We start from the raw sequence: 27,500 nt of genomic DNA on the forward strand, positions 1-27,500 counted from the left end.
TGTGTGTGTCCTCAGCTGTCAGACAGAGCCGTGCAGCGAGTGTGTATATCGTGGACACACACACATGGTTGGCGAGCGCTGGAAAGGCGGTCAGTGCCAGTTGTGTCAGTGTTTGCCCAACTTCATCGTGCAGTGCAGCCCGTACTGTCCTTATGCTGCCACTGGATGCCCACAGGTGTGTGTGTGTGTGTGTGTGTGTTCAAAAGACACTTAAAGTCCCCCTGTGGTGAAAATCAAGCTTTTAATGTTGTTTATATGTTTTCAAGTAGCAGGGAACCGTCGCAACTCTGTCGTCATTACGTTAAGCTCGCCCGCCGACTCTATACACGATGTGATTGGCCTGACTAGAGTTTGGTTTTTCCAGCTCGAAAGCCATCGGAGAGTTGCTAGATTTGTACATTTATTGGTAATTTACTGATTGAAAGAGGCTTGCTTTCCCTGGTTTAACTGTGTAACATTTGTTCTCCATTTCAGGGTCAAACTCTGATTCCAGGGGAAGAAGACAAGTGTTGCTATTGTGAAGAGAAAGGTTTAACATGTTTATCATGAGACATTATTTTATGCTTGTGGTTTTTGTAATCGTAATAACACCAGGTAATGTGTTTCAGGGAATATCACCACTATCGTGACGACTACACCAATGGTCCTGCCAATAACGGTTGGACCCTCCACACCACCAGAGGGCCCTCCGACTGTCCCAACTTACCCTCTGCCCCCTGGAGGTCAGTTTCAGCCCTGTTTTCATTCCACACTTTTGTGACATAATGCAATATGTGTGCATATCGGCCACGAACACCCGTCTGAAAGCTAAAATGAGAAATGGGACACCCTACAAGCCCACAAGTGCACATGAAGTGTGCGATTTGGGACAGTGCCTAAACATTCCTCAGTTTTTTCAGTGTTTATTTATTTATTTGCATAGACTTCGATGCATCAGAATCATTTATAGCTCAGTTTTCCGATATTCCTGTTGTTTTATAGATGAGTGCTGGTCTGCTCTGGGCGTTCACTCGCTCCCCGGCTCCAGCTTCAGCGCCTCGTCCCATCAGCCCGACCACCCTCCGTCAGCGGGACGTTTGCATGCCCGAAACCCTCACGAGGACCTGCAGGGCTGGAGCCCGGAGCCAAAGGAGTACCGAGAGCTGTCGGCCGGGACCCCTGAGGAGACCGGACCCTCCACCGGCCCGTTCCTCCAGATCGACCTGCTCAGGCGCCACAACATCACAGGTGACCCTCAACAGCTGTTTCTGAAGCTGAAATCAATTACAATTATGCCCTTTTCAGTGTTGGGGTAATCAGGGGTGCCACTAGCAATTTTGGGCCCTGTGAAAGAACATGAGGTACTGCACCCATTCCATTAATAAAAATCGATTTCTGGGGGCCCCAAAAGTGCGTGGGCCCTTAGAATCGTCCTAACTTTTAAAACTTACAACAAAATATCTGAGTTAGTTTTTCAAATAAGTAACGCAAGTTTTTTCTAATTTATTGAGACAAATCGAAGTACAGAGGCATGTGTGTGTGTGTGAGAGAGAGTATGTGTGTGTGTACATGATGGTTATTGTAGCTCTAGACTAAAAGTACTGTAAGCATGCATTTACTCATCTCACTTGCACAAAAAAAAAGATTCAATATTCCTCAAAATGAATAAAATCTGTGAAATGCAGAATCAGAATACTATGCAAACCTCCATATAACTAAATATGTTCATTAAAACATACATTTTTATGCATCTAATCTCACTTTATTGACCAACGTACTTGCTTCGGACCTTCGATGATTCTGTTAAACCATAAGCAAAAATTTATTGATTATACATTTTTTTTTTATTGGAAAGTAAGTGTTAAACTTATCCAGAATAGCAGCAGCGGAAGGTTTACTTGAGCCTCTACTGTACACTACTGTACTCTACTGTACACTACCTCTACTGCACACTACTGTACTCTACTGTACACGACTCTACTGTACACTACCTCTACTGTACACTACCTCTACTGCACACTACTGTACTCTACTGTACACTACTGTACTCTACTGTACACTACCTCTACTGCACACTACTGTACTCTACCTATACTGTACACGCATGAATCTGCATTTCCTTCAGCCTGAGGATTATTATTTCTTTACATTTGCCCAAAAATATTACTTTTTTGTTATATAAAAAAAGCCCAGCCCAGGTGGGGAAAAAGTAACGCAAAAGTAACAACACATTACTTTTCTAAAAAAGTAACTTAGTAACGCAATATTGTAATGCATTAGTTTTCAAAGTATCTTTCCCCAACAAATTACATTTTTGTACATAAATATAGTTCAGATACTCGTCCTCTAGGGTGTTGCTGTTACCAGGCAGTGGATGCTTTGACACTGTAATGAAATATGGCTGGTACTGTACCTATATGGAAGGAGAAGCTTTTCAAGCACCACTAAATGATGTTTTATTAACAAAGTTCGGGAGGAGCAGGTTCAGATAATTAACCAAATTATGCACAGCTGGAGATTAATCAGTAATCAACTCAATGACAGAGTATAAATTCACAGCAGACCTATCTCTGTTCATTGAAAGTTTGTCAGCATCCCTCCTCCACCCCATCTCCTCACTTCCAGTTCCATCTACACTTACCAACTGGGGGGAGTACTCTGGGTTCGGGCCTAACTCCGAGCTCGGAGCCCTCCCCCCGGACAGCACGCCAAATACGCATAAACTTATTGTACTAATTATATGTAGATGTGAACTCGTGAATAAAGTAAAGTTGTAATGTGACACTGTTGATTGTTTGTTTGTGCAGGCTTGTTGACTCAGGGTGGCGGTGTGTTCGACACGTTTGTGTCCAGCTTTTATCTGCAGTTCAGCAGCGACGGCCGTCAGTGGTCCACGTATAAAGAGATGATCACAGACGCCAGACCCAAAGCAAAGGTGACGCACACATAAACCTGTCAAACCTTAAAGAGAACATACAGTAACACACACAGTTTCTGCCAATCTCACCTTAATCTTGAGTAGCTATAGAGTAGGATTGCATCCTTCATATCTCTGAAACCTCTTTAGTTTTATCAGATTGTGATAAATCGTGTTGTTTACATTATATGCACTTATGTGCCGATTGCCAACAAATCAGACATTTGACGTTACTCACCGCCTGCGATTCTGACTCATGACCGGGATCTTTTATCGCTTGGACCGCTTCATCTTTCAGTTTCAAACAGTTCCCCTAACGCTGGGTTCTTTGGGAAGCTGAACAAGCTTATCTCTCACAACCAAAAACACACTTATTTGGGGAAATTGTTGATTTTGTGGTCTAAAAACAAAATGACAGCGCTACTGACGGTGTAACCCGAGCGAAGCACTTGCTCTCGCTCTGGGGTGCGTTTCCCTAAAGCATCGTTGGCCAACTATGATCGCAAGTTCGAATGAACTCTATTGGTAACGACGGAACTTGCGACCATAGTTGGCTTTGGGAAACACACCCCTGGTTGATGTGTGTGTGCACGCTTTTCTGGGAAAAGTGGCCATACAAGGAATTCCACCCTTTATGATGTCACACAGGGCCATACTGAAAAAAAACTTTCCGAAACAAATCCTGAAGGAGTGCATTTGGCACAGAAATACTCTTGGGCATGTTTAGCATGAGAATCTAGCTCCTTAACAGTGTAAATACGTCAGAATGCATGAAATAGCATTAGACATCCACTTTAAAGTTGGAGATTTGTGTAATATTGGATCAGTTAAGATTATAATATTTTGTTTCTTCCAGGTGTTTCAGGGCAACAGTGATGACCGCGGCGTAGCTCTGGCCCGTCTGGACCGGATGGTGTCGGCTCGGTTCGTGAGGATTCTCCCGCATGACTTTCAGAACGGGATCTATCTGAGAGTCGAGCTCATGGGATGCGCTGACGGTATACGCTGATTTCCCTATCCATCTCAGGGCTCCAGACTAACACTTGAGAGCTGTAATTGTTAATCATAAATTCAATTTAATCATAAAATTGTTTTGCATTAATAAGAGCAGTTACTAATAACATTACATCATTATTTCTTGGAAATGCACATTTGACAGTAAAGCACTGATAAAATGACCTTTTACCAACCTAATTTTCATAGGGACAAATTTTTATATTTTAAGGTTATTAAATGTTCCATTGTCCTTCTATAGTATCATTCTGAACTGACCGAGAGCTTCAGTGATTATAAAAAGATCGCTCTTCACTTGCGTTCTGTGTAATTCAGTAACAATTTGAAGAAGTTTTTGTTTTTCATGAGACTTCTTGACTTTTCCTATTTCATACTTCAATGCAAAAAGTGTCAAACTTTGAAAAAAACTAGATGATTTGATATTTTATAATAGGGATTTCATAATATCTAAATATAAATTTAAAAGCAAACCGTGTTCAAAAAAAGTCAAAATGGCTAATAAGTCTGTTAGTGCTCCTCTGCCGCCATCTACTGGTTATAGTGGTAATTCATGTCTTTTTCTTTTTTTTTATAAAAGTGTTTTGTTTGCCACATCTTAGTTTTCCTACATCTTGATTGATTAATAAATCATGTTTTTGGTTATCACATCAAAAATAACATTTAAACTGGATAATATTTAGAGCTTTGAAGTGCTGGAAAAGTGTTAAGCCCTTGAAAAGTGCTTGAATTTCTCTCTTTAAAGGTTGTACGAACCATGAGATGAATAATGTAAAAACATTTGACTATTTCTGCCACAATACCATGGTTACAGTTAGCATTACTACATCAAATCCATGTTGACTGTTGGTGATTTATGGATTGAAAAGACTTCTATAGCCTGTTCATTCATGGCACAGTGTCTCCTGGTTTCCACATCAGTGCTGTTTGATCTATTTGGGTTCTAATAGAGAATTGTGCTCTACTTCTCACTAGATTGCAGCAATGTTATAAATACCGCTGTGAATTTGTCCCTGGATCTCTCAGTGCTGTGTAGAAACGAGCTGAGGAACGGTCCACGCTGTGCAGCTCAAACGAGAAGCGCGGTTTCATTCAGCTTTAGTTTCGTTTGCCATTCGATGTTTCTCATATGCAACATAAAAGTCCGCTTTTATCAGTTGGGTAACGTGGTGGCGGCACGATTGCGAACTCTTAACAAAATTTACTTGCACCAGCAGGAAAAAAGGTTGCAAAAAATGCCACCACTTGGTCGCAGTCTGGAGCCCTGCATTACATTATAGGTGTCAGAAAAGCCAGTGAAAAGGCTTAAACATGAAACTTCTGCCATCATCATGTCATTCCCCATTATGGAATCTAGAGTTTGTCATCTTCCCAAACCTATGTTAATTTTAATAAACTGAAATGAAATAAAATATAAAAACAAAACTACTAAAAATGTTAATGAAAATTAAAACGAATTCAAAATATTAATAAATACTATAATAGTATAATTACAAATACAGGTGAGAATATATTCAGAACAAACATTTATTTCCTTTATTTAGTTTATGGAGCTTGCATTTAATGTTATGATATAAAACCAAAAGAAAAAAATATTTTGCATCAGTTGTCATAACCATATTGCAGAAAAACGTGAAATATGGAAAAATGTAAATAGATTTATTATGTGAAAAACCTATGATATATATTTTTAATTGTACAATATCTGTACATCATCATATCATTTGTTGCACAGCCATTCAATTATTCTCATTTAAATCATTAAAAAATGACTGCATGACAGTAATTTATTTGAATGAAAATCACCATAAAGGATAATGAGAATTGCAAACAACTCAAAAGTAAAAGATCTAGAATAAATGCATTATTATTATAAATGGAATTTGAAGAGAAAATATAAATAATATCAGAATGCAAAACTCTTATAATCCTAAAATGTATTTATCCAATGCTTTAATTTCTCCGTGCGTTTTTTCTTGCCTCACACTTTGGACTGAAGTGTTTGTTTCCTCTCCAGGAACGGGCTGCGCGTCGGGTCAGTTCTCCTGCCCTCCTCCAGGGGGGTGTGTTGAGGCGGAGCGGCGCTGTGATGGAGTTCCTCACTGTCCTGATGGGGCGGATGAGAGAGACTGTACACACACTAATACGACCCACATCACCCCCACTGCCGCCCCGCTCAGGACACCCAGCAAGACCACAGCCAGAGTCCTGACCACCACTGTGAGACTTTCTTAACTTCTCAACTACAATCACATCTGAAGACAAATCTGACAATAACATGCCCAACCCTTAAAAAATATCAAAATATAACACATTAATACACTGAACAAAATTATAAATGCAACACTTTTGTTTCCCCCCCCCCCCATTTTTCATGAGCTGAACTCAAAGATCTACGACTTTTTCTATGTACACAAAAGGCCTATTTCTCTCAAATATTGTTCACTAATCTGTCTAAATCTGTGTTAGTGAGCACTTCTCCTTTGCTGAGACAATCCATCCACCTCACAGGTGTGGCATATCAAGATGCTGATTAGACAGCATGATTATTGCACAGGTGTGCCTTAGGCTATAAAAAATAATAATAATAAATAAAAAATTATATATATATATATATATATATATATATATATATATATATATATATATATATATATATATATACCTATTTTGTTTAGATTTATATTAATATATTATATTTTTTAAGTTTTATATTATTATATTATATTCTTACCTTAATTATTCATAATTATTATTTAAATTAATTTTACATTTAAGAATGCCACAATACAGAATATCTTAGGTCCTTAAATGTGCCCCATTTTCATTAATAATTAAGATAATAATTAATTAATATTTGTAAATATTTATTGTGGTACAAATAGCATTGATAGAGTTTAACTTGCACTAACAGACGTACTGTAACTGTGATCTCTTTTAAAGAAGTCGTTTTCTATTATTGCATTGTGTTTTTGTTAAAGTGTTTAATTTTTTCTTTCTCTTTGCATTTCCAAGGAAGGAGGACCTGATCAGAGAGGTAGGAACTCAGAAGAGTCATGAATACAAAAACATTTTAATGGTCCTAAAATAGGCTTGATTTTCTTTGATCAAAATATGATGACATCATCGCCCATCAGGTGTCTGCTCTTCTGCTCTGGGATTGGAGGATGGGCGTGTCCATTATGGTCAGCTGACCTCATCCTCGTACAGAGAGAATAATCCTGCTGACGCGGGGCGTCTCAACATCGTGCCCAATGTGTGAGCATTTATAAATGAATTAAGAATTTGTATGAATATGTGCAGGATGAGATGATAAATGCATTCGTACAAAGAAAAATAAAAAAATCGACCAGGTCTTCAGTGTTGGGGAAAGTTACTTTGAAAAGTAATGCGTTACAATATTGCGTTACTCCCTTAAAAAGTAACTAATTGTGTTACTTATGTAGTACAGTAGAGTACAGTAGTGTACAGTAGAGGTAGAGTACAGTACAGTAGCAGTGGTGTACAGTAGAGTACAGTAGTGGTAGAATACAGTAGTGTACAGTAGAGGTAGAGTACAGTAGAGGTAGAGTACAGTAGCGGTAGAATACAGTAGTGTACAGTATAGGTAGAGTACAGTAGAGGTGGAGTACAGTAGCAGTAGTGTACAGTAGAGTACAGTAGCGGTAGAGTACAGTAGAGTACAGTAGAGGTAGAGTACGGTAGAGGTAGAGTACAGTAGAGTACAGTAGAGGTAGAGTACAGTAGAGTACAGTAGAGGTAGAGTACAGTAGAGTACAGTAGCTGTAGAATACAGTAGTGTACAGTAGAGGTAGAGTACAATAGAGGTAGAGTACAGTAGCAGTAGTGTACAGTAGCAGTAGTGTACAGTAGAGTACAGTAGCGGTAGAATACAGTAGAGTACAGTAGAGGTAGAGTACAGTAGCAGTAGTGTACAGTAGAGTACAGTAGCGGTAGAATACAGTAGTGTACAGTAGAGGTAGAGTACAGTAGAGGTAGAGTACAGTAGCAGTGGTGTACAGTAGAGTACAGTAGCTGTAGAGTACAGTAGAGTACAGTAGAGGTAGAGTACAGTAGAGGTAGAGTACAGTAGAGTACAGTAGAGGTAGAGTACGGTAGAGGTAGTGTACAGTAGAGGTAGAGTACAGTAGCGGTAGAATACAGTAGTGTGCAGTAGAGGTAGAGTACAGTAGAGGTAGTGTACAGTAGAGTACAGTAGCGGTAGAGTACAGTAGAGTACAGTAGAGGTAGAGTACAGTAGAGGTAGAGTACAGTAGAGGTAGAGTACGGTAGAGGTAGTGTACAGTAGAGGTAGAGTACAGTAGCGGTAGAATACAGTAGTGTACAGTAGAGGTAGAGTACAGTAGAGTACAGTAGTGGTAGAATACAGAAGTGTACAGTAGAGGTAGAGTACAGTAGAGTACAGTAGCAGTAGAGTACAGTAGAGGTAGAGTACAGTAGAGTACAGTAGCAGTAGTGTACAGTAGCGGTAGAGTACAGTAGAGGTAGAGTACAGTAGAGGTAGTGTACAGTAGTGTACAGTAGAGTACAGTAGAGTACAGTAGAGTACAGTAGCGGTAGAGTACAGTAGAGTACAGTAGAGGTAGAGTACAGTAGAGGTAGTGTACAGTAGAGTACAGTAGAGGTAGAGTACAGTAGCGGTAGAGTACAGTAGAGTACAGTAGAGGTAGAGTACAGTAGAGGTAGAGTACAGTAGTGTACAGTAGAGGCTCAAGCAAACCTTCCGCTGCTGGTATTCTGGATAAATTTAACACTTAAAAAAAAAAAAAAATCGAAATAAATTTTTGCTTATGGTTTAACTGAATCATCAAAGGTCAGAAGCAAGTAAAAATGTATGTTTTATTTACTGGAAGTTTGCGTAGTATTCTGATTCTGCATTTCACTGATTTTTATTCATTTTGAGGAACACTGAATCTTTTTGTTTGTGCAAGTGTGATGAGTAAATGCTCACATTTAGTCTAGTGGTACAATAACCATCATGTTCACACACTCTCACTCTCTCACACACACACACACACACACACACACACATCCCTCTGCACTTCGATTTCTCTCAACATGAGGACAAGAGAGCTGTCAGTCAGTCAATAAATGGGAAAACAAAGTAACTAGCGTTACTTATTTGAAAAAGTAACTCAGATATTTAGTTGTACATTTTAAAAGGAATGCGTTTCTTTACTAGTTACTTGAAAAAGTAATCTGATTACATAACTTAAGTTACTTGTAATGAGTTACACACAACACTGCAGGTCTTTATGTATCCTCGTGCTGATGGTGTGTTGTGCTAACGTCTCCCTCAGGATGGTAATGGAGCCGGGATGGAGTCCTTTGCCTGGAGATCCTCATCCGTATTTCCAGGTGGATTTTCTGGAGCCCACGTGGATTTCTGGAGTGGTGACGCAGGGCAGTGAACGCATGTGGGGTTACTTCACCAAATACAGGCTCGCGTTCGCTTTAGTCCACACCGATTTCATCGACTTCACTGAGACTGGAGACAGAGGCTCTCCTCCGAAGGTGATCCCGACCGAAAAATATCCTGAGTATACATGCAGCCAGACTAATTCAGTGTACTTCCAGTGTGTTAATGATTAGTTAACCTGAACAACTAATTTCGTACAAAGTATGACTTTATGTGTTTAGTGTACTTTTGTGTGCTAAATTGGTACTTACTTAGTATACTTTATGTATATGCCTATACTTTCAATGCATTGTTACAATGATCATTTCCAGCACACACAGTTAAAATATGCCTAAAAAATACTTTTAATAAAGTGCAAATAAATATGCTTTAAAAAAATTAACAGAATGGTCACTTTAATAGATATATTTTTCTAAAATATATTTTTTAGAAAATATAGTAACGTACAATTATTTTAAAGTTGTATTGTTAAAAATAGGTAAGAGCTTGATGCTAATATACTTGTAATATATTTAAAGATAGTAAAAAATTGTGTTATTATATTTGCAATGTACTATTGAAAAAGGGTATATATTTCAAATACAATAAAGTATACTTTTTTTCACTAGAGTGATCTGGAAACATTAGCCGATTGACTAATATAACGCATGTGTAAGTCAAGTATATTTGTATAGCGCTTTTCACAATACAGATTGTATCAAAGCAGCTTCACAGTATTAAATTAAAATAATACAACAAGGTTTGTTTCTAGTGGAATTTATTGATAAAATCAAATTAGAAATCCCCAGAATATCCCCAACTGAGCAAGCCAAAGGCAACAAGTGATGTAAACAGTGGTGTGTGTGTGTGTGTGTGTGTGTGTGTGTGTGTGTGTGTGTGTGTGTGTGTGTGTGTGTGTGTGTGTGTGTGTGTGTGTGTGTGTGTGTGTGTGTGTGTGTGTGTGTGTGTGTGTGTGTGTGTGTGTGTGTGTGTGTGTGTCAGATATTCGAGGTGAGGATGGTCGGTCGGACGCCTGTCACTCGCTGGTTGGACAGACTGATCAGAGCTCGCTTTCTCCGGATCATTCCTGTAGAATTTCGCCCCACTTTCTATCTGCGAGTGGAAGTCCTGGGCTGTCGAGGAGGTAGGACTGGAGTTTAGGGTTATCTAGAATTCTTTTAAAAAAAATTTAAGAAATTTAATTTTTTGGATACAATTTCTTTTTTTTCTTTTTTTATAGAAATTACTTTTTTTTTACATTGTGACATTATTTTCATGACAATTAAACACATTTAAATACCAAACTATGATGTCATATTATAGCTTTTAATAAAAAAATGTATGAGTTATTATTTTTATATTCTCCTTTTTTAAAGTTTTAGTAGTTTTTGTTTTGTGATTTATTTATTTATTTATTTATTTATTTGTTATTACTATTTTTTACACACACACACACACACACACACACACACACACACACACACACACACTCACATACACACACGTATGTATATATATATATATATATAGTGAGGAAAATAAGTATTTGAACACCCTGCTATTTTGCAAGTTCTCCCACTTGGAAATCATGGAGGGGTTTGAAATTGTCATCGTAGGTGCATGTCCACTGTGAGAGACATAATCTAAAAAAAAAAAAAAATACAGAAATCACAATATATGATTTTTTAACTATTTATTTGTATGATACAGCTGCAAATAAGTATTTGAACACCTGTCTATCAGCTAGAATTCTGACCCTCAAAGAGTCTGCCTTTAAAATGTCCACCTCCACTCCATTTATTATCCTAAATTAGATGCACCTGTTTGAGGTCGTTAGCTGCATAAAGACACCTGTCCACCCCATACAATCAGTAAGAATCCAACTACTAACATGGCCAAGACCAAAGAGCTGTCCAAAGACACTAGAGACAAAATTGTACACCTCCACAAGGCTGGAAAGGGCTACGGGGAAATTGCCAAGCAGCTTGGTGAAAAAAGGTCCACTGTTGGAGCAATCATTAGAAAATGGAAGAAGCTAAACATGACTGTCAATCTCCCTCGGACTGGGGCTCCATGCAAGATCTCACCTCGTGGGGTCTCAATGATCCTAAGAAAGGTGAGAAATCAGCCCAGAACTACACGGGAGGAGCTGGTCAATGACCTGAAAAGAGCTGGGACCACCGTTTCCAAGGTTACTGTTGGTAATACACTAAGATGTCATGGTTTGAAATCATGCATGGCACGGAAGGTTCCCCTGCTTAAACCAGCACATGTCAAGGCCCATCTTAAGTTTGCCAATGACCATTTGGATGATCCAGAGGAGTCATGGGAGAAAGTCATGTGGTCAGATGAGACCAAAATAGAACTTTTTGGTCATAATTCCACTAAACGTGTTTGGAGGAAGAAGAACGATGAGTACCATCCCAAGAACACCATCCCTACTGTGAAGCATGGGGGTGGTAGCATCATGCTTTGGGGGTGTTTTTCTGCACATGGGACAGGGCGACTGCACTGTATTAAGGAGAGGATGACCGGGGCCATGTATTGCGAGATTTTGGGGAACAACCTCCTTCCCTCAGTTAGAGCATTGAAGATGGGTCGAGGCTGGGTCTTCCAACATGACAATGACCCGAAGCACACAGCCAGGATAACCAAGGAGTGGCTCTGTAAGAAGCATATCAAGGTTCTGGCGTGGCCTAGCCAGTCTCCAGACCTAAACCCAATAGAGAATCTTTGGAGGGAGCTCAAACTCCGTGTTTCTCAGCGACAGCCCAGAAACCTGACTGATCTAGAGAAGATCTGTGTGGAGGAGTGGGCCAAAATCCCTCCTGCAGTGTGTGCAAACCTGGTGAAAAACTACAGGAAACGTTTGACCTCTGTAACTGCAAACAAAGGCTACTGTACCAAATATTAACATTGATTTTCTCAGGTGTTCAAATACTTATTTGCAGCTGTATCATACAAATAAATAGTTAAAAAATCATACATTTGTGATTTCTGGATTTTTTTTTTTAGATTATGTCTCTCACAGTGGACATGCACCTACGATGACAATATCAGACCACTCCATGATTTCTAAATGGGAGAACTTGCAAAATAGCAGGGTGTTCAAATACTTATTTTCCTCACTGTATATATATATATGACAATATCGTTTTTATTAATTTAATGAATTAATTTTATATTGTTATTATTAATAATTTTGTTAAATAATATAATTATTTTAAATATATTTTTGAATGAGGTAAATAGCCAACATTAATAACACTTTGATCTATGCATGCAATATATTTTAAAATTAATGCTTTTATTAAAATTAGTACATTTTAAATAATATTTTTTCACATTCCAGTAATGAGAAATGTACTTTATTATAATGAAAACCCCCAAAATATGTATGGCCCTAAAAAGTAGACTTCATTCATTACTTTAAGCATTATATAATGTATAATATACAATATTACACATTGTATCATATCAGCATATATATTCGTTCTTGTCAGATGAGTTGGTCACACCCAGTAGTGAAGTGACCACAGCGCCACCTGGTGGACCGGGATTACAGAACCACACGGGTCCAACGGGACGTCCCGGTTACTATAACTTCACATCTGGACCTCCAGGACTTCACACCAGGAGTCCACAGGACGGGAGCCCGGGAGTGGCTCCACACATCACAACAGCGCCACCTGGTGCCGGTCCCACGGGACAACCGGGCCTTCATATTCGGAGCACACCCAGGACAGGTGCGTGTTTCTGAGTTTCCCAGCTGCAAAAGATGTACTAATAAATGTATTAAAAGTGTACTTGAGTATGTTTTTGGTACAAGACAATTATACTATGATGCATTTTTAATACACTTTTTCAGACGTACAAACGTTTTCAGAATTGCAAACGTAAATGCTTTTCAAACTATTTCTTTCCTTTTTTCAAGGGTTCATGGAAACATCTACACCGTATGACGATGGTTTACCCAGAGTTCTGTGTGTGGAAGGACAGTTTTCCTGCAGGACGTTTGGCTGTGTTGAAGCTGTGCTGGTGTGTGACGGACACGAGGACTGTCCCGACGGCTCAGACGAAGATCGCTGTGGTAAAAATAAAGCATGTTTATTAATTACATGCCGTCAGTGTTGAGGAAGTTATGTAGAAACGGCATGTCAAGCTACAAGCTAATACTAATTTATACCAGATAACACTTTAAAATAGTATATCTTGAAGCAGAGTTGTTATGGGTAATGATAAACCTAAAACTATTAAAACTTGTTTTCAGAAATTTAAATGAAGCTGAAATCAAATCAAATATATGAAAAAAAAAAAAAAACTCAAATGAAAATTAGAAACGTTGCCTTGGCGATAAAGTGAAACAGATAAATTTAATCAAAGTACTAAAATTACTAAAACAAAAAGTGAAAAAATATATATTGAGGCTAAATTGAAATATTTTATACATTTATATTTGTTATTTACAATTAATTTTATTTTAGGATTTATATTTAAATGTTAATATGGGTAATAAAATGACTAAACACATAACAAAAATTTGTAAATGAATCCTCAAATATAATTCTGATTATGCAACTTAGTTTAGTTTGTTATTCTCTCAAACAAACACTTATATGCTTTATAACTTATATGTATAGTTTTTTATATGAATAATGAATTAATTATGACTACAGACTCTTTGTCTGTAACATTTTTAGTATTTTAGTAACATTAGTATTTTTTTATTTAATTTGTTAATTTAAATATATTTTGTCAGATGTTTCACCCTGTGCTGTCTTTGCCATTTTATTTTATTTTATTTTATATAATTTTCATTTTTTTTTTTCGTTTTTTTTTTTATATATATTGTTATTCATTATTTTATTCTATTTATTTTTCATTGTTGTCTATTTCATTACAAGTTGTCTATTCTCTAGAGCATTTCTCACTTGTATGTCACTTGACTTCAGACTCTGATTTGAACGCGCTGACACATGATGAAGTGAGTCTGGATCTCTCTCTCTCCTCAGGCCCGGTCACACAGCGCCCCCTGCTGCCCGATGTCTGCTCCTCCAAACAGTTCAGCTGCTGGAGCGGCGAGTGTGTGAGCTCAGATCAGAGATGTGACCTCCACCGGGACTGTGCCGACGGCTCGGATGAGAACGACTGCTGTGAGTCCACACACACATCTCAGGTCAGATTCAGGTCAGGTGGATTGTGGGATTGAGATGTGTGTGTGTGTGTGTTCTCCAGTCGACTGTGTTCTGTCTCCCTGGACGTCCTGGAGTCAGTGTAGTGTATCGTGTGGGCTGGGTTCACTCTTCCGGCAGAGGAACATCATGAGAGACGCTCGACCCGGTGGATCCTGTGGCGGAGCTCAGTTCGACAGCCGGCCCTGTTTCATACAGGCCTGTCCAGGTACAAACACACCACCAATAATGCATCTATATAACATATAATATATAACATACTGGTTCGAGGCCTGTCCAGGTACAAACACACCACCAATAATGCATTCAAAATCTGAATACTGGTTCGTACAGACACTGTAAAATCAAATTGCTGGACTTTTAAGGACTTTAAGCACTACTTTTTTGGTTTTCAAGGACTACAGTCAGAGATCTCACTTATCAAACAATATCTTTATTATCAGAGATGCACATAAGTTTTTCCGTCTGGTTCTCATGAGAGCACACACTGCACATAGTGTGACCTATTAAATATAACTATAAAAACTATAATAATTAATAATAGTATTACTGCATTTTATATAGTTCGTTTTTTTTTTTTTACATAAAATAAACAAAATAATAAATAAAGTGTGATAATACTATTATATTTTAAAATAAAATAAAAGATGAAATAAAAATACTATTATTTTATAGTACACTTAAATAATATTACACACAATACTAATATTTCAATTTTTCTTTTTTATATATATATGAATTTTCAACATTTTCAAACCTGAAATCAGCGTCAGTGAATGTCACCGAAACCGGCAGATTTATGCATTCAGTTGAAATGGAAATCTTACACCGTATTACAGTGTGGATCTGAATGCATTAACAGCTGTCAACATGTCGGTACGCAGACGAGCGGACTGATCTGATTTACCCTGCACAGTTTTTATTTTGTTCGCACATGCGCACTTGTGAACCACTTACAGTATGTGCACTCCTGTTTATTATCTTTCAAATGATAAAAAATAGACAAATTAAAATAAACCAATAAAACAAAATGGTACAAATAAAGTGCAGCAGATGCAATGACTGCGGTAACTTTCACCATTGAGAGAATACTGTGAAAAAAAATATGAAACTGAATATATATCCCCCCGTTGACCTGAAGAATGAAAGCTGTATCATATACTTGGATATTTATGAGCAATATCACGAGAAATGCATATATCAGACGAGCTGCAGTGTTAATTTTGTGTGAAAAGATTGTTTCACAGATAAAATTAAACACATTTACATTTATGCATTTGGCAGACTCTTTTATCCAAAGCCACTTACATTGCATTTCAAGGTACACATTTACATTCTTATCAGTTCTTGCTTTCCCTGGGAATCGAACCCATGACCTTGACGTTACAAATGCCAACGCTCTACTGTTTGAGCTACAGGACAGTACTAATTTCACATACTGTATATTGTCTTTCAATAATTCAAGCACTTTTCAAGTACCTTTTCATAAATATGTCTGTTTTCATGGGTTTTCCAGGATTCAAAAGTTGAATTCAAGCACTTTAAGCTCCTTGTGCGAACCCTGTGTAACGTAACCCTCTCTACATCCTCGAGCGCAGTGCTGACTGTAACGCACTGGTGTTCTCTGTGTCCCAGTGGACGGTCAGTGGTCAGACTGGACGCAGTGGTCAGACTGTGGTGTGGCGTGTGGTGGAGGACTGATGGTGAGGAACAGGACCTGCTCAAACCCTCCGCCCAAGAACAGCGGGAGAGACTGTGACGGGATGAGCAGACAAACACACGCGTGTAACACACACTCCTGCGGGACAACCACGGACACACAGAGCGGTCAGACTTCACATCGACATGCATGATTATTATGTGTGACCCTGGACCACAAAACCAGTCACAAGGGTCAACATGAAAGCAGAATAAATACACTTTCACCATTGATGTGTGGTTTGTTAGGATAGGACAATATTTGGCCGAGACACAACTATTGAAAATCCGGAATCTGAGGGTGCAAAAAAATCTAAACATTGAGAAAATCTCCTTTAAAGATGTTCATTTATGTTGGCGATTGTGCTGCATTCACTCACACAAATACATGTTTTATATATTTACGGTGGGACATTTACTAAATATCTTCATGGAACATGAACTTAATATCTTAATACTTAATACTGAACATACTTAATATCCTAATGATTTTTGGCATAAAAGACAAATCGATAATTTTGACCCATACAATGTATTGTTGGCTACTGCCACAGATATACCCGTGCGACTCGAGACTGGTGACGTGATCCAGGGTCACATGTATAGTTATATTTGACCATTATTCTACATGATGATGTTGATCTGTTGATCTCTTCTGTTGAGCCTCAGGTTGCACAGGAGGAATGGTTCTGGTTAAAGAGTCGGACTGTGTGTCTGGAAACACGGACGCGTGTCATGTGACCTGCTCTGACCTCCACTCTGAGAGGAACTGCACATTAAACTGCACTACAGGTACATCCCATCATTCCCAGACTGAAATCAATCATCACCATTACCCAGTGCACTCAGACATCATGTGTTGTCCTCTTTTGTGTATTGTATCTCTAATGTTTTATATATTGATTTAATTTAATGTGAAATAAAATAATGAATTATGATAATTAATATGAATATAATTGATCAAATGTTCATTTTTTATTTATTTATTACAATTACTATTATTTATATATATATATATATATATATATATATATTATATATATATAAAGTACTACTATTTATATAATTACTATTATATATATAAAGTAAATATATAAAATATATATACACACACACACCCATTATGCTTATGGGTTACACTTTATTTTAAGGTGTCCGTGTTACGGTGTAATTATACATTTATGTGCTATGTAATAATTATTACCTACATGTGCTCACTTAAATGGGTTGGTTTATAGTTAGTTGCATGTAATTATTCACAATTTATAGTTATTACTACAGTACATATATGTAACATGTAACAAGGAGTGTCCTTGTTACATATTTTACATGTACTTACTATAGTAAAAACAGTAAATTATGCATAATTACATGCAACTAACCCTCAACCAAACCCTAATCCTACCCTAACCCTATAGTAAGTACATGTAGTTAATTATTATTACTCAGTACTTATATATAATTACACTGTAACAACGACACCTTAAAATAAAGTGTAACCAAATAAAGTGTTACCAATTATTTTAATGTAGTGTTTTAATAATAATGATTAAACAGAGAAAGACCAAAAGAGAAATTATACTATGTTTATATGTGGATTAAGTGTGTGTGGTTCTCATGTTGGTTACGATGTTTATGTGTGGATTAAGTGTGTGTGGTTCTCGTGTTGGTTACGATGTTTATGTGTGGATTAAGTGTGTGTGGTTCTCGTGTTGGTTACGATGTTTATGTGTGGATTAAGTGTGTGTGGTTCTCGTGTTGGTTAGGGTGTTTATACAGTATGTGGATTAAGTGTGTGTGGTTCTCATGTTGGTTACGATGTTTATACAGTATGTGGATTAAGTGTGTGTGGTTCTCGTGTTGGTTACGATGTTTATACAGTATGTGGATTAAGTGTGTGTGGTTCTCGTGTTGGTTAGGATGTTTATGTGTGGATTAAGTGTGTGTGGTTCTCGTGTTGGTTACGATGTTTATGTGTGGATTAAGTGTGTGTGGTTCTCGTGTTGGTTACGATGTTTATGTGTGGATTAAGTGTGTGTGGTTCTCGTGTTGGTTAGGATGTTTATGTGTGGATTAAGTGTGTGTGGTTCTCGTGTTGGTTACGATGTTTATGTGTGGATTAAGTGTGTGTGGTTCTCGTGTTGGTTACGATGTTTATGTGTGGATTAAGTGTGTGTGGTTCTCATGTTGGTTAGGATGTTTATGTGTGGATTAAGTGTGTGTGGTTCTCGTGTTGGTTAGGATGTTTATGTGTGGATTAAGTGTGTGTGGTTCTCGTGTTGGTTACGATGTTTATGTGTGGATTAAGTGTGTGTGGTTCTCGTGTTGGTTAGGATGTTTATGTGTGGATTAAGTGTGTGTGGTTCTCGTGTTGGTTACGATGTTTATGTGTGGATTAAGTGTGTGTGGTTCTCGTGTTGGTTACGATGTTTATGTGTGGATTAAGTGTGTGTGGTTCTCATGTTGGTTAGGATGTTTATGTGTGGATTAAGTGTGTGTGGTTCTCGTGTTGGTTAGGATGTTTATGTGTGGATTAAGTGTGTGTGGTTCTCGTGTTGGTTACGATGTTTATACAGTATGTGGATTAAGTGTGTGTGGTTCTCGTGTTGGTTACGATGTTTATACAGTATGTGGATTAAGTGTGTGTGGTTCTCGTGTTGGTTACGATGTTTATACAGTATGTGGATTAAGTGTGTGTGGTTCTCGTGTTGGTTAGGATGTTTATGTGTGGATTAAGTGTGTGTGGTTCTCATGTTGGTTACGATGTTTATACAGTATGTGGATTAAGTGTGTGTGGTTCTCGTGTTGGTTACGATGTTTATACAGTATGTGGATTAAGTGTGTGTGGTTCTCGTGTTGGTTAGGATGTTTATGTGTGGATTAAGTGTGTGTGGTTCTCGTGTTGGTTACGATGTTTATGTGTGGATTAAGTGTGTGTGGTTCTCGTGTTGGTTAGGATGTTTATGTGTGGATTAAGTGTGTGTGGTTCTCGTGTTGGTTACGATGTTTATGTGTGGATTAAGTGTGTGTGGTTCTCGTGTTGGTTACGATGTTTATGTGTGGATTAAGTGTGTGTGGTTCTCGTGTTGGTTAGGATGTTTATGTGTGGATTAAGTGTGTGTGGTTCTCGTGTTGGTTACGATGTTTATGTGTGGATTAAGTGTGTGTGGTTCTCGTGTTGGTTACGATGTTTATGTGTGGATTAAGTGTGTGTGGTTCTCATGTTGGTTACGATGTTTATACAGTATGTGGATTAAGTGTGTGTGGTTCTCGTGTTGGTTACGATGTTTATACAGTATGTGGATTAAGTGTGTGTGGTTCTCGTGTTGGTTAGGATGTTTATGTGTGGATTAAGTGTGTGTGGTTCTCGTGTTGGTTACGATGTTTATGTGTGGATTAAGTGTGTGTGGTTCTCGTGTTGGTTAGGATGTTTATGTGTGGATTAAGTGTGTGTGGTTCTCGTGTTGGTTACGATGTTTATGTGTGGATTAAGTGTGTGTGGTTCTCGTGTTGGTTACGATGTTTATGTGTGGATTAAGTGTGTGTGGTTCTCGTGTTGGTTAGGATGTTTATGTGTGGATTAAGTGTGTGTGGTTCTCGTGTTGGTTACGATGTTTATGTGTGGATTAAGTGTGTGTGGTTCTCGTGTTGGTTACGATGTTTATGTGTGGATTAAGTGTGTGTGGTTCTCATGTTGGTTAGGATGTTTATGTGTGGATTAAGTGTGTGTGGTTCTCGTGTTGGTTACGATGTTTATGTGTGGATTAAGTGTGTGTGGTTCTCGTGTTGGTTACGATGTTTATGTGTGGATTAAGTGTGTGTGGTTCTCGTGTTGGTTAGGATGTTTATGTGTGGATTAAGTGTGTGTGGTTCTCGTGTTGGTTACGATGTTTATGTGTGGATTAAGTGTGTGTGGTTCTCGTGTTGGTTACGATGTTTATGTGTGGATTAAGTGTGTGTGGTTCTCATGTTGGTTAGGATGTTTATGTGTGGATTAAGTGTGTGTGGTTCTCGTGTTGGTTAGGATGTTTATGTGTGGATTAAGTGTGTGTGGTTCTCGTGTTGGTTACGATGTTTATGTGTGGATTAAGTGTGTGTGGTTCTCGTGTTGGTTAGGGTGTTTATGTGTGGATTAAGTGTGTGTGGTTCTCGTGTTGGTTACGATGTTTATATGTGGATTAAGTGTGTGTGGTTCTCGTGTTGGTTAGGATGTTTATGTGTGGATTAAGTGTGTGTGGTTCTCATGTTGGTTACGATGTTTATGTGTGGATTAAGTGTGTGTGGTTCTCGTGTTGGTTACGATGTTTATATGTGGATTAAGTGTGTGTGGTTCTCGTGTTGGTTAGGATGTTTATATGTGGATTAAGTGTGTGTGGTTCTCATGTTGGTTAGGATGTTTATATGTGGATTAAGTGTGTGTGGTTCTCATGTTGGTTACGATGTTTATGTGTGGATTAAGTGTGTGTGGTTCTCATGTTGGTTAGGATGTTTATATGTGGATTAAGTGTGTGTGGTTCTCATGTTGGTTAGGGTGTTATTGTCCTCCTGGGCTCTTCCTACAAGATGGACGTTGTGTCGACGTCAGTGAATGTGAGTGTGTGTGGGAAGGTTCGTTCATCCAGCCGGGACGTGAAGTCAGAACCAGCATCTGCAGCACATGGTCAGAATATTCACATGCTTTTCAACATTTCTTCTGATATATGAGTCCCTGGATCACAAAACCAGTCTCGATCTGTGGCAATAGCCAACAATACATTGTATGGGTCAAAATTAAAGATTTTTCTTTTATGCCAAAAATCATTAGGATATTACGGAAAGATTATGTTCCATGAAGATATTTTGTACATTTCCTACTGTAAATATATATAAAAAATATTTTTTGTGAGTGAATGCAGCAAAATCGTGAACATAAATGTACAACTTTAAAGGAGATTTTTTCAATGTTTCAATTTTTTTGCGCCCTCAGATTCCAGATTTTCAATAGTTGTACAGGTATATCGGCCAAATATTGTCCTATCATAACAATATCACAACCCTTGTGCCAGGTTTTGTGGTCCTGGGTCACATATGGCAGCATGTAATACTGTAAATGCATGTCATGTCGTTTTATCCAATCATGCAGTGTGTGTAAAGATGGGCGTGTCACATGTGATGAGTCCAGCTGTGTCGCTCGCTGTGATTGGTCGGCCTGGTCTTCATGGACGTCATGTGACAGCAGCTGTGGGACGGGAATCCAGCACCGTTACAGGTGGACTGACTTATTAATCAAACATCTATTAAACTTACATTCTGTGGGATTTGATGTGCATGTACAACACAAGTAATAATTTCCACTTGTTTTTCAATTTGTTTATCAAAAACAAGCAAGAAAATATGTTTGCAAACAAAAAACACAAAATAAAAACACTTAGTCATAAAAATAACACACAAAAACACTAGTATAATTATAATTCTTAGACTATTTACCATTTTTCTTTAAAAAATAATCAATAAATAAATGCTAAATAAAAATAAAAAAATAACTAAATATGTAGAAGTCCCCTTTAAAAGTTTACAATAAAGTCATGTTGATTACTTAAGCATTATGCATTTAGGCTTCTTAATAAAAATTGTTAAAAAAAGGCAAATCATTTAATTATTTATTACAGAGGAAAGAAAGAAAATTTGGCACTTTTTTGCCCTATTCAAGCTCTTTACATTTTTTTCTAACAAATAATCATGTTTCAGATATGCTTTTTAAAAAATTTAATAATTTGGAAAACATGTTTACAGTAAATGATTTTTCAAAATAAAATAAATAAGTAATAAAATAATAAAATAATTTTTGTTTGTTAACTAGGTTTTTCCATCTCGTTTTCTCAGGACTGTTACATCAACAACACATTTTTGAAGACCAAAAACTATTAAAATGTTCAGAAATTAGTAGAGGCAATTCTAGTCATTATTGTATGAATTATATTTTAATGTTTTAAATAACTAAATAGGTCAGACACACAAAACCGGTGTCAAGTCATCGACCCAAAAGTGAATCCCAAAGAATAACCCTGAATATGACTATATGTAGATGATGATGTTTCGATGTTTCGACAGATATGAATATGATTATATGTTGATGATGATGTTTCCATGTTTCGGCAGATCTCCTCTGAGTCCGATGGGAGCGTCGAGGGTCGATCCGTGTGACGGCGACTCCACCGAAGCCCGTCGATGTTTCACTCCCTGCTCAGACGGTGAGATCTCTCTACAGTCTCAGTGTATAATAGAGGTTATGCACTGACGTCACTTTCCCGCGGGAACACACTCCCTCAGCCGGCCTGAGTGGCAGAAGAGCTGCTGACTGACTGGATTTAATAGAGGAAACACGAGTAAAACAAACGATTATCAGTTTAAACTAAAGGTTTGACTCGATATAGTGTTTCTTACAACTTACCAAAGATCCAGTGATCCGTGGATATTGACATGCAGAAGGAATCGTGTTTCCTGACATTTATAAGAGCCTGATTTCAACACCGGGGAAATACAAAGCAAATTTGTCTGTGAACGCTTTATATAAATACAATATAGGTCTAAATCCATGTGATCACTTATATTAATGTTTTAGCCTATATATCATCATATCGTCCAGCCCTAAAACTTTTGTCAGTGTTTATTTTAAAAAGTAAGTTTCTGTAAGTTTCCCGCTGACATGTTACAAGCTTTATTTAACATCACAACCGTCTGTAAAAATATACCTCCGATTTCCTGTCATATCTAGTTGTACAGTCGATCTCAAAGCTCTTTCTCGTTTTAGATGTGTTTAGTGTGTTTTCATTCACACTGACAACTAATGAAGCCGCTCAGTGTTTCTGCCACTCAGTCCAGTGACAGTGACGTCACACGCATAACCACTTTTTCACTCAACAGCCAATTTGGCTACTACATTTTTAAGTTTCTGGCCATTCAGAACTTCAGCTAGCCAAAAAAAAAATCTTTTTTTTATTAAATTTGGATTTCATACATTCATTTCTTATTCAAACAAAATCCTGTCATCCAGCATCTCCTCCCTCCTCTTTCATCCTTTTCCACCAAAATACGGTACAAAGAACATCAAAGACATGTAGGATATCTTGGAAAATAACAATGTCTTTTCTATAAACCAAATGCTGTTTAATCTTCGCTATTGCTTCAATGCAAATGAACAAGCGCGCCGTTATGTGTTGTGTAGTGGCGTGTGTGTTCAAGTAAGCAGATATGCACATATCTGCAATACGCTGTATTTAATATCATGATGACTCACGAGTATTTGCGCTAAATCTGCGAACACACAAACTTTGCCAGGAAAGTGAGTAAACATAATAAGTTACACGCCAGATTGGCTCGTGATTCGACAGCGCTTCCCGCCACTGTTGATTTTTACCCACATTTTGCATGACGTTTCCCCGTGCTCCTGTGAGCCTGCAGGCCCTGAGCGAGTGGCGTGGAGCGAGTGGACGCTGTGGTCCGAGTGCAGCAAGACGTGTTTCCATCACGTGGACGCGGTGGGACTGAGACGTCGCTTCAGGAGCTGCAATCACACCAACACTAGCGCCTCCTGTGGTGGAGAAGTGGAAGAACACGAGCCGTGCAACACACTCCACTGCCCCGGTACACACTCATCACACACTCCACTGCCCCAGTACACACTCATCACATACTCCACTGCCCCGGTACACACTCATCACACACTCCACTGCCCCGGTACACACTCATCACACACTCCACTGCCCCGGTACACACTCATCACACACTCCACTGCCCCGGTACACACTCATCACACACTCCACTGCCCCAGTACACACTCATCACATACTCCACTGCCCCGGTACACACTCATCACACACTCCACTGCCCCGGTACACACTCATCACACACTCCACTGCCCCGGTACACACTCATCACACACTCCACTGCCCCGGTACACACTCATCACACACTCCACTGCCCCGGTACACACTCATCACACACTCCACTGCCCCGGTACACACTCATCACACACTCCACTGCCCCGGTACACACTCATCACACACTCCACTGCCCCAGTACACACTCATCACACACTCCACTGCCCCGGTACACACTCATCACACACTCCACTGCCCCGGTACACACTCATCACACACTCCACTGCCCCGGTACACACTCATCACACACTCCACTGCCCCGGTACACACTCATCACACACTCCACTGCCCCGGTACACACTCATCACACACTCCACTGCCCCAGTACACACTCATCACACACTCCACTGCCCCGGTACACACTCATCACATACTCCACTGCCCCGGTACACACTCATCACACACTCCACTGCCCCGGTACACACTCATCACACACTCCACTGCCCCGGTACACACTCATCACACACTCCACTGCCCCGGTACACACTCATCACACACTCACAGAGAACAGAATCATGCTTTTTTCCTTTAAAGTACAAATACAAACTCAGCTCTGGATAATAACATGCTGAGAGGAGCGATGTGATTTCACAGTATTCTCAGACTATGTACTGTACAATCATTTTTTCTTTAAATAAGAAACAATAAAATAAATATGGAAATAAAGTCAGAAATTTCATAATAAAAGCACATGGATTTCAGTATTCTCTGTCTCTCTCTCCTCTCTCTCCTCTCTCTCCTCTCTGTCTCTCTCTCTCTCTCTCTCTCTCTCTCCCTCTCCTCTCTCTCTCTCTCTCCTCTCTGTGTCTCTCTCTCTCTCTCTCTCTCTCTCTCTCTCTCCTCTCTCTCCCTCTCTCCCTCTCTCTCTCTCTCTCTCTCTCTCTCTCTCTCTCCTCTCTCTCCCTCTCTCCCTCTCTCTCTCTCTCTCTCTCTCTCTCTCTCTCTCCCTCTCTCTCTCTCTCTCTCTCTCTCTCTCTCTCTCTCTCTCTCTCTCTCTCTAGTTGCCGGTGGCTGGTCGTCCTGGTCGAGTTGGTCGAGCTGTTCTTCTGAGTGTGATTCTGGAGTTCAGACTCGAGAGCGTGTGTGCAGTTCTCCTGCTCCGCTGTACGAAGGCCTTCGCTGTCCCGGGCCGCACATACAGACCCGAGACTGCAACGTCCAGCCCTGCTCCGGTGCGCGACCCCCTCATCCTTCCCTCGCGCCATTTTGAAAATATGTATTTTTTTAATTGAGTGTTCATCAGAGGTGTCCAAGACCCCAGGACTTTTGTTCCACTTGAACCAACAATACACTAAACAAATTGTATAATGTCTACATGTGTATCTGATGCACACTGAACCAAACTGACTTTAGGACCCAGAGGAACAGCTCTTTTGCTCCATATAGAGATATAAGACCTTAGAGTCATGAAATATCATGATATATAATTTTTTCCACAAGAGGTCGGCAAAGACACCCAATGTAAGATATTTAGAGCTGAATTAAAAGGGTTATGCATGAAATTGAGTTTTTTTTTTTTTTTTGAGAGAAAGAATTTATGTATTATTTATTGATCAAATCTAGTAATTTAAAGGTAAATAAAATAATAATAAAAAAAAATCTCCCAAAAAATTGCATAATTTTTTTTTTAAATATTATCAAAATGTAATAAAATAAGCTTTCTGGACAAAAAAAAAAAAAAGTATAATTTTTCATTTTGACCCACAAGGGAAAGTTGTGTTACAAAGTGCGAGGGAATGATGAGGGTTAACCTCTCGCTGACCTCTGAAGTGTGCGTTTCTGAAGGTATGGTGTGTGTGTGTCCTGCAGGTGTGTGTCCGGAGGGCATGACGTTCCTGTCGAAGGATCAGTGTGTGGCTCAGGGCGGCGCGTGTCCGCGTGTGTGTATGGACGCCACGGCCGATGTGGAGTGTGCCGCTGAGTGTCATGATGGATGTTACTGTTCTCCTGGTTTCTATCTGTTCAACAACACGTGTGTGTCTCTCCAACGCTGCCCATGTTACCATAAGGGGGCGCTGTACTCGCAGGGGGACCGAGTGCCTCATGACGACTGCAACAACTGGTAACTCACTGTTACACACGGTTTAGGGTGCATTCAGAAATCTGTGGTGGACAGTAAGATGTACTGGTTTTATCCAGCCACAATGCATTACATTGAGCAAAAGTGACATTTATAATGTTGCAAAGATTTTTATTTCATATATAAGCTGTTCTTTTCAACTTTTTATTCATCAAAGAATCCTTAAAAAAATGTATTTCATCATGGGTTTCAAAATATGAACTGTTTTCAACATTGATAATAATCATAAATGTTTCTTGAGCATCAAATCCTCATATTAGAGTGATTTGTGAAGGATCATGTGACACTGAAGACTGGAGTAATGATGCTGAACATTCAGCTTTGATCACAGGAATAAATTACACTTTACTGTATATTCACATAGAAAACAGATGATTTACATTCTGATAATATTTCAAAATTTTCTCTGTATTTTTTATCAAATAAACCCGGTGAGCAGAAGAGACTCTTTCAAAAACATAAAATTCTCACCGACTTTTGAACAGCACTGGAAAATATTTTTTGACAAGATTTTTCCCTTAAAAATTATCTATATATTATATAATATAAATATTATAATTCATATTTAAATATTCAATTAAGTAGTTGGTATGACAATTCATTTTTTTTTTTTTTTTTTCATATTATTATTATTAAAGATAAAATATACATATAATCATTCTAAATTTGAAACATTTAGAAACAGTTTTGCATGAATTATGTCATATGACATTATATATGACTTTGATATGACATGTCAACCACCTATGCATATTTTCAACATAGTAAAGTTGATAACATTATATATATTTTTTTCTTATTATTATTTTTTTCTTAATATATATTGACAGTGTCTTGTGTCTCCTGACAGCACGTGTGTTGATGGAGCGATGCATTGTGGGACGGCACCCTGCCCTGGTCAGTATGACACATCACATCCTGTTCTTCATCACAGTAAAAGTATTGTCCACCTCCTTTTATTCGTCCTTATGCATTTTGTTCTCAGTGGTTTGTATGCATTGATTCCTGCAGTGCATTGTGGGTGGAGTGAGTGGACGGCCTGGAGCGCGTGCAGTCGGTCATGTGACGTGGGCATCAGGCGGCGCTATCGTTCAGGAACCAATCCAGCGCCAGCGTTTGGAGGACGAGCCTGTGAGGGCGAACGCATCGGACTGGACACATGCAGCGTTAAACCCTGCATCGGTACAGTGATCACATGACATATAGAGTTAGATACTGTAGATATATATTTATTTATACTTATATACTTAATATACTTATTCCATTAGTTTCAAACCACTGAAGG

At 38.6% G+C, this 27,500-nt stretch overlaps 1 protein-coding gene across 3 annotated transcripts in view; it reads left to right on the top strand.

The window, feature by feature from the left end:
- Positions 1 to 27,500, top strand: part of sspo (SCO-spondin) — a gene marked incomplete at its 3' end in the record, with an annotated part of 121,608 nt that overhangs the window by 37,627 nt on the left and 56,481 nt on the right. For all 3 annotated transcript variants that reach the window (XM_084398407.1, XM_084398408.1, XM_084398409.1), the window contains exons 32-56: positions 16 to 175; positions 475 to 529; positions 609 to 722; positions 982 to 1,227; positions 2,787 to 2,914; positions 3,753 to 3,894; positions 5,925 to 6,127; positions 6,923 to 6,944; positions 7,045 to 7,165; positions 9,229 to 9,442; positions 10,329 to 10,470; positions 12,830 to 13,072; positions 13,261 to 13,416; positions 14,339 to 14,479; positions 14,562 to 14,726; positions 16,154 to 16,345; positions 16,886 to 17,008; positions 20,747 to 20,876; positions 21,339 to 21,464; positions 22,355 to 22,446; positions 23,657 to 23,839; positions 25,137 to 25,307; positions 25,945 to 26,197; positions 27,066 to 27,112; positions 27,227 to 27,397. In XM_084398407.1, coding sequence (XP_084254533.1) covers positions 16 to 175; positions 475 to 529; positions 609 to 722; positions 982 to 1,227; positions 2,787 to 2,914; positions 3,753 to 3,894; positions 5,925 to 6,127; positions 6,923 to 6,944; positions 7,045 to 7,165; positions 9,229 to 9,442; positions 10,329 to 10,470; positions 12,830 to 13,072; positions 13,261 to 13,416; positions 14,339 to 14,479; positions 14,562 to 14,726; positions 16,154 to 16,345; positions 16,886 to 17,008; positions 20,747 to 20,876; positions 21,339 to 21,464; positions 22,355 to 22,446; positions 23,657 to 23,839; positions 25,137 to 25,307; positions 25,945 to 26,197; positions 27,066 to 27,112; positions 27,227 to 27,397 — 3,740 coding nt within the window. The remainder of the gene's footprint in view (positions 1 to 15; positions 176 to 474; positions 530 to 608; positions 723 to 981; positions 1,228 to 2,786; positions 2,915 to 3,752; positions 3,895 to 5,924; positions 6,128 to 6,922; positions 6,945 to 7,044; positions 7,166 to 9,228; positions 9,443 to 10,328; positions 10,471 to 12,829; positions 13,073 to 13,260; positions 13,417 to 14,338; positions 14,480 to 14,561; positions 14,727 to 16,153; positions 16,346 to 16,885; positions 17,009 to 20,746; positions 20,877 to 21,338; positions 21,465 to 22,354; positions 22,447 to 23,656; positions 23,840 to 25,136; positions 25,308 to 25,944; positions 26,198 to 27,065; positions 27,113 to 27,226; positions 27,398 to 27,500) is intronic.

The sequence above is a fragment of the Rutilus rutilus genome (genome assembly GCF_951802725.1).
Source record: "Rutilus rutilus genome assembly, chromosome: 24".
NCBI lineage: Eukaryota > Metazoa > Chordata > Actinopteri > Cypriniformes > Leuciscidae > Rutilus > Rutilus rutilus.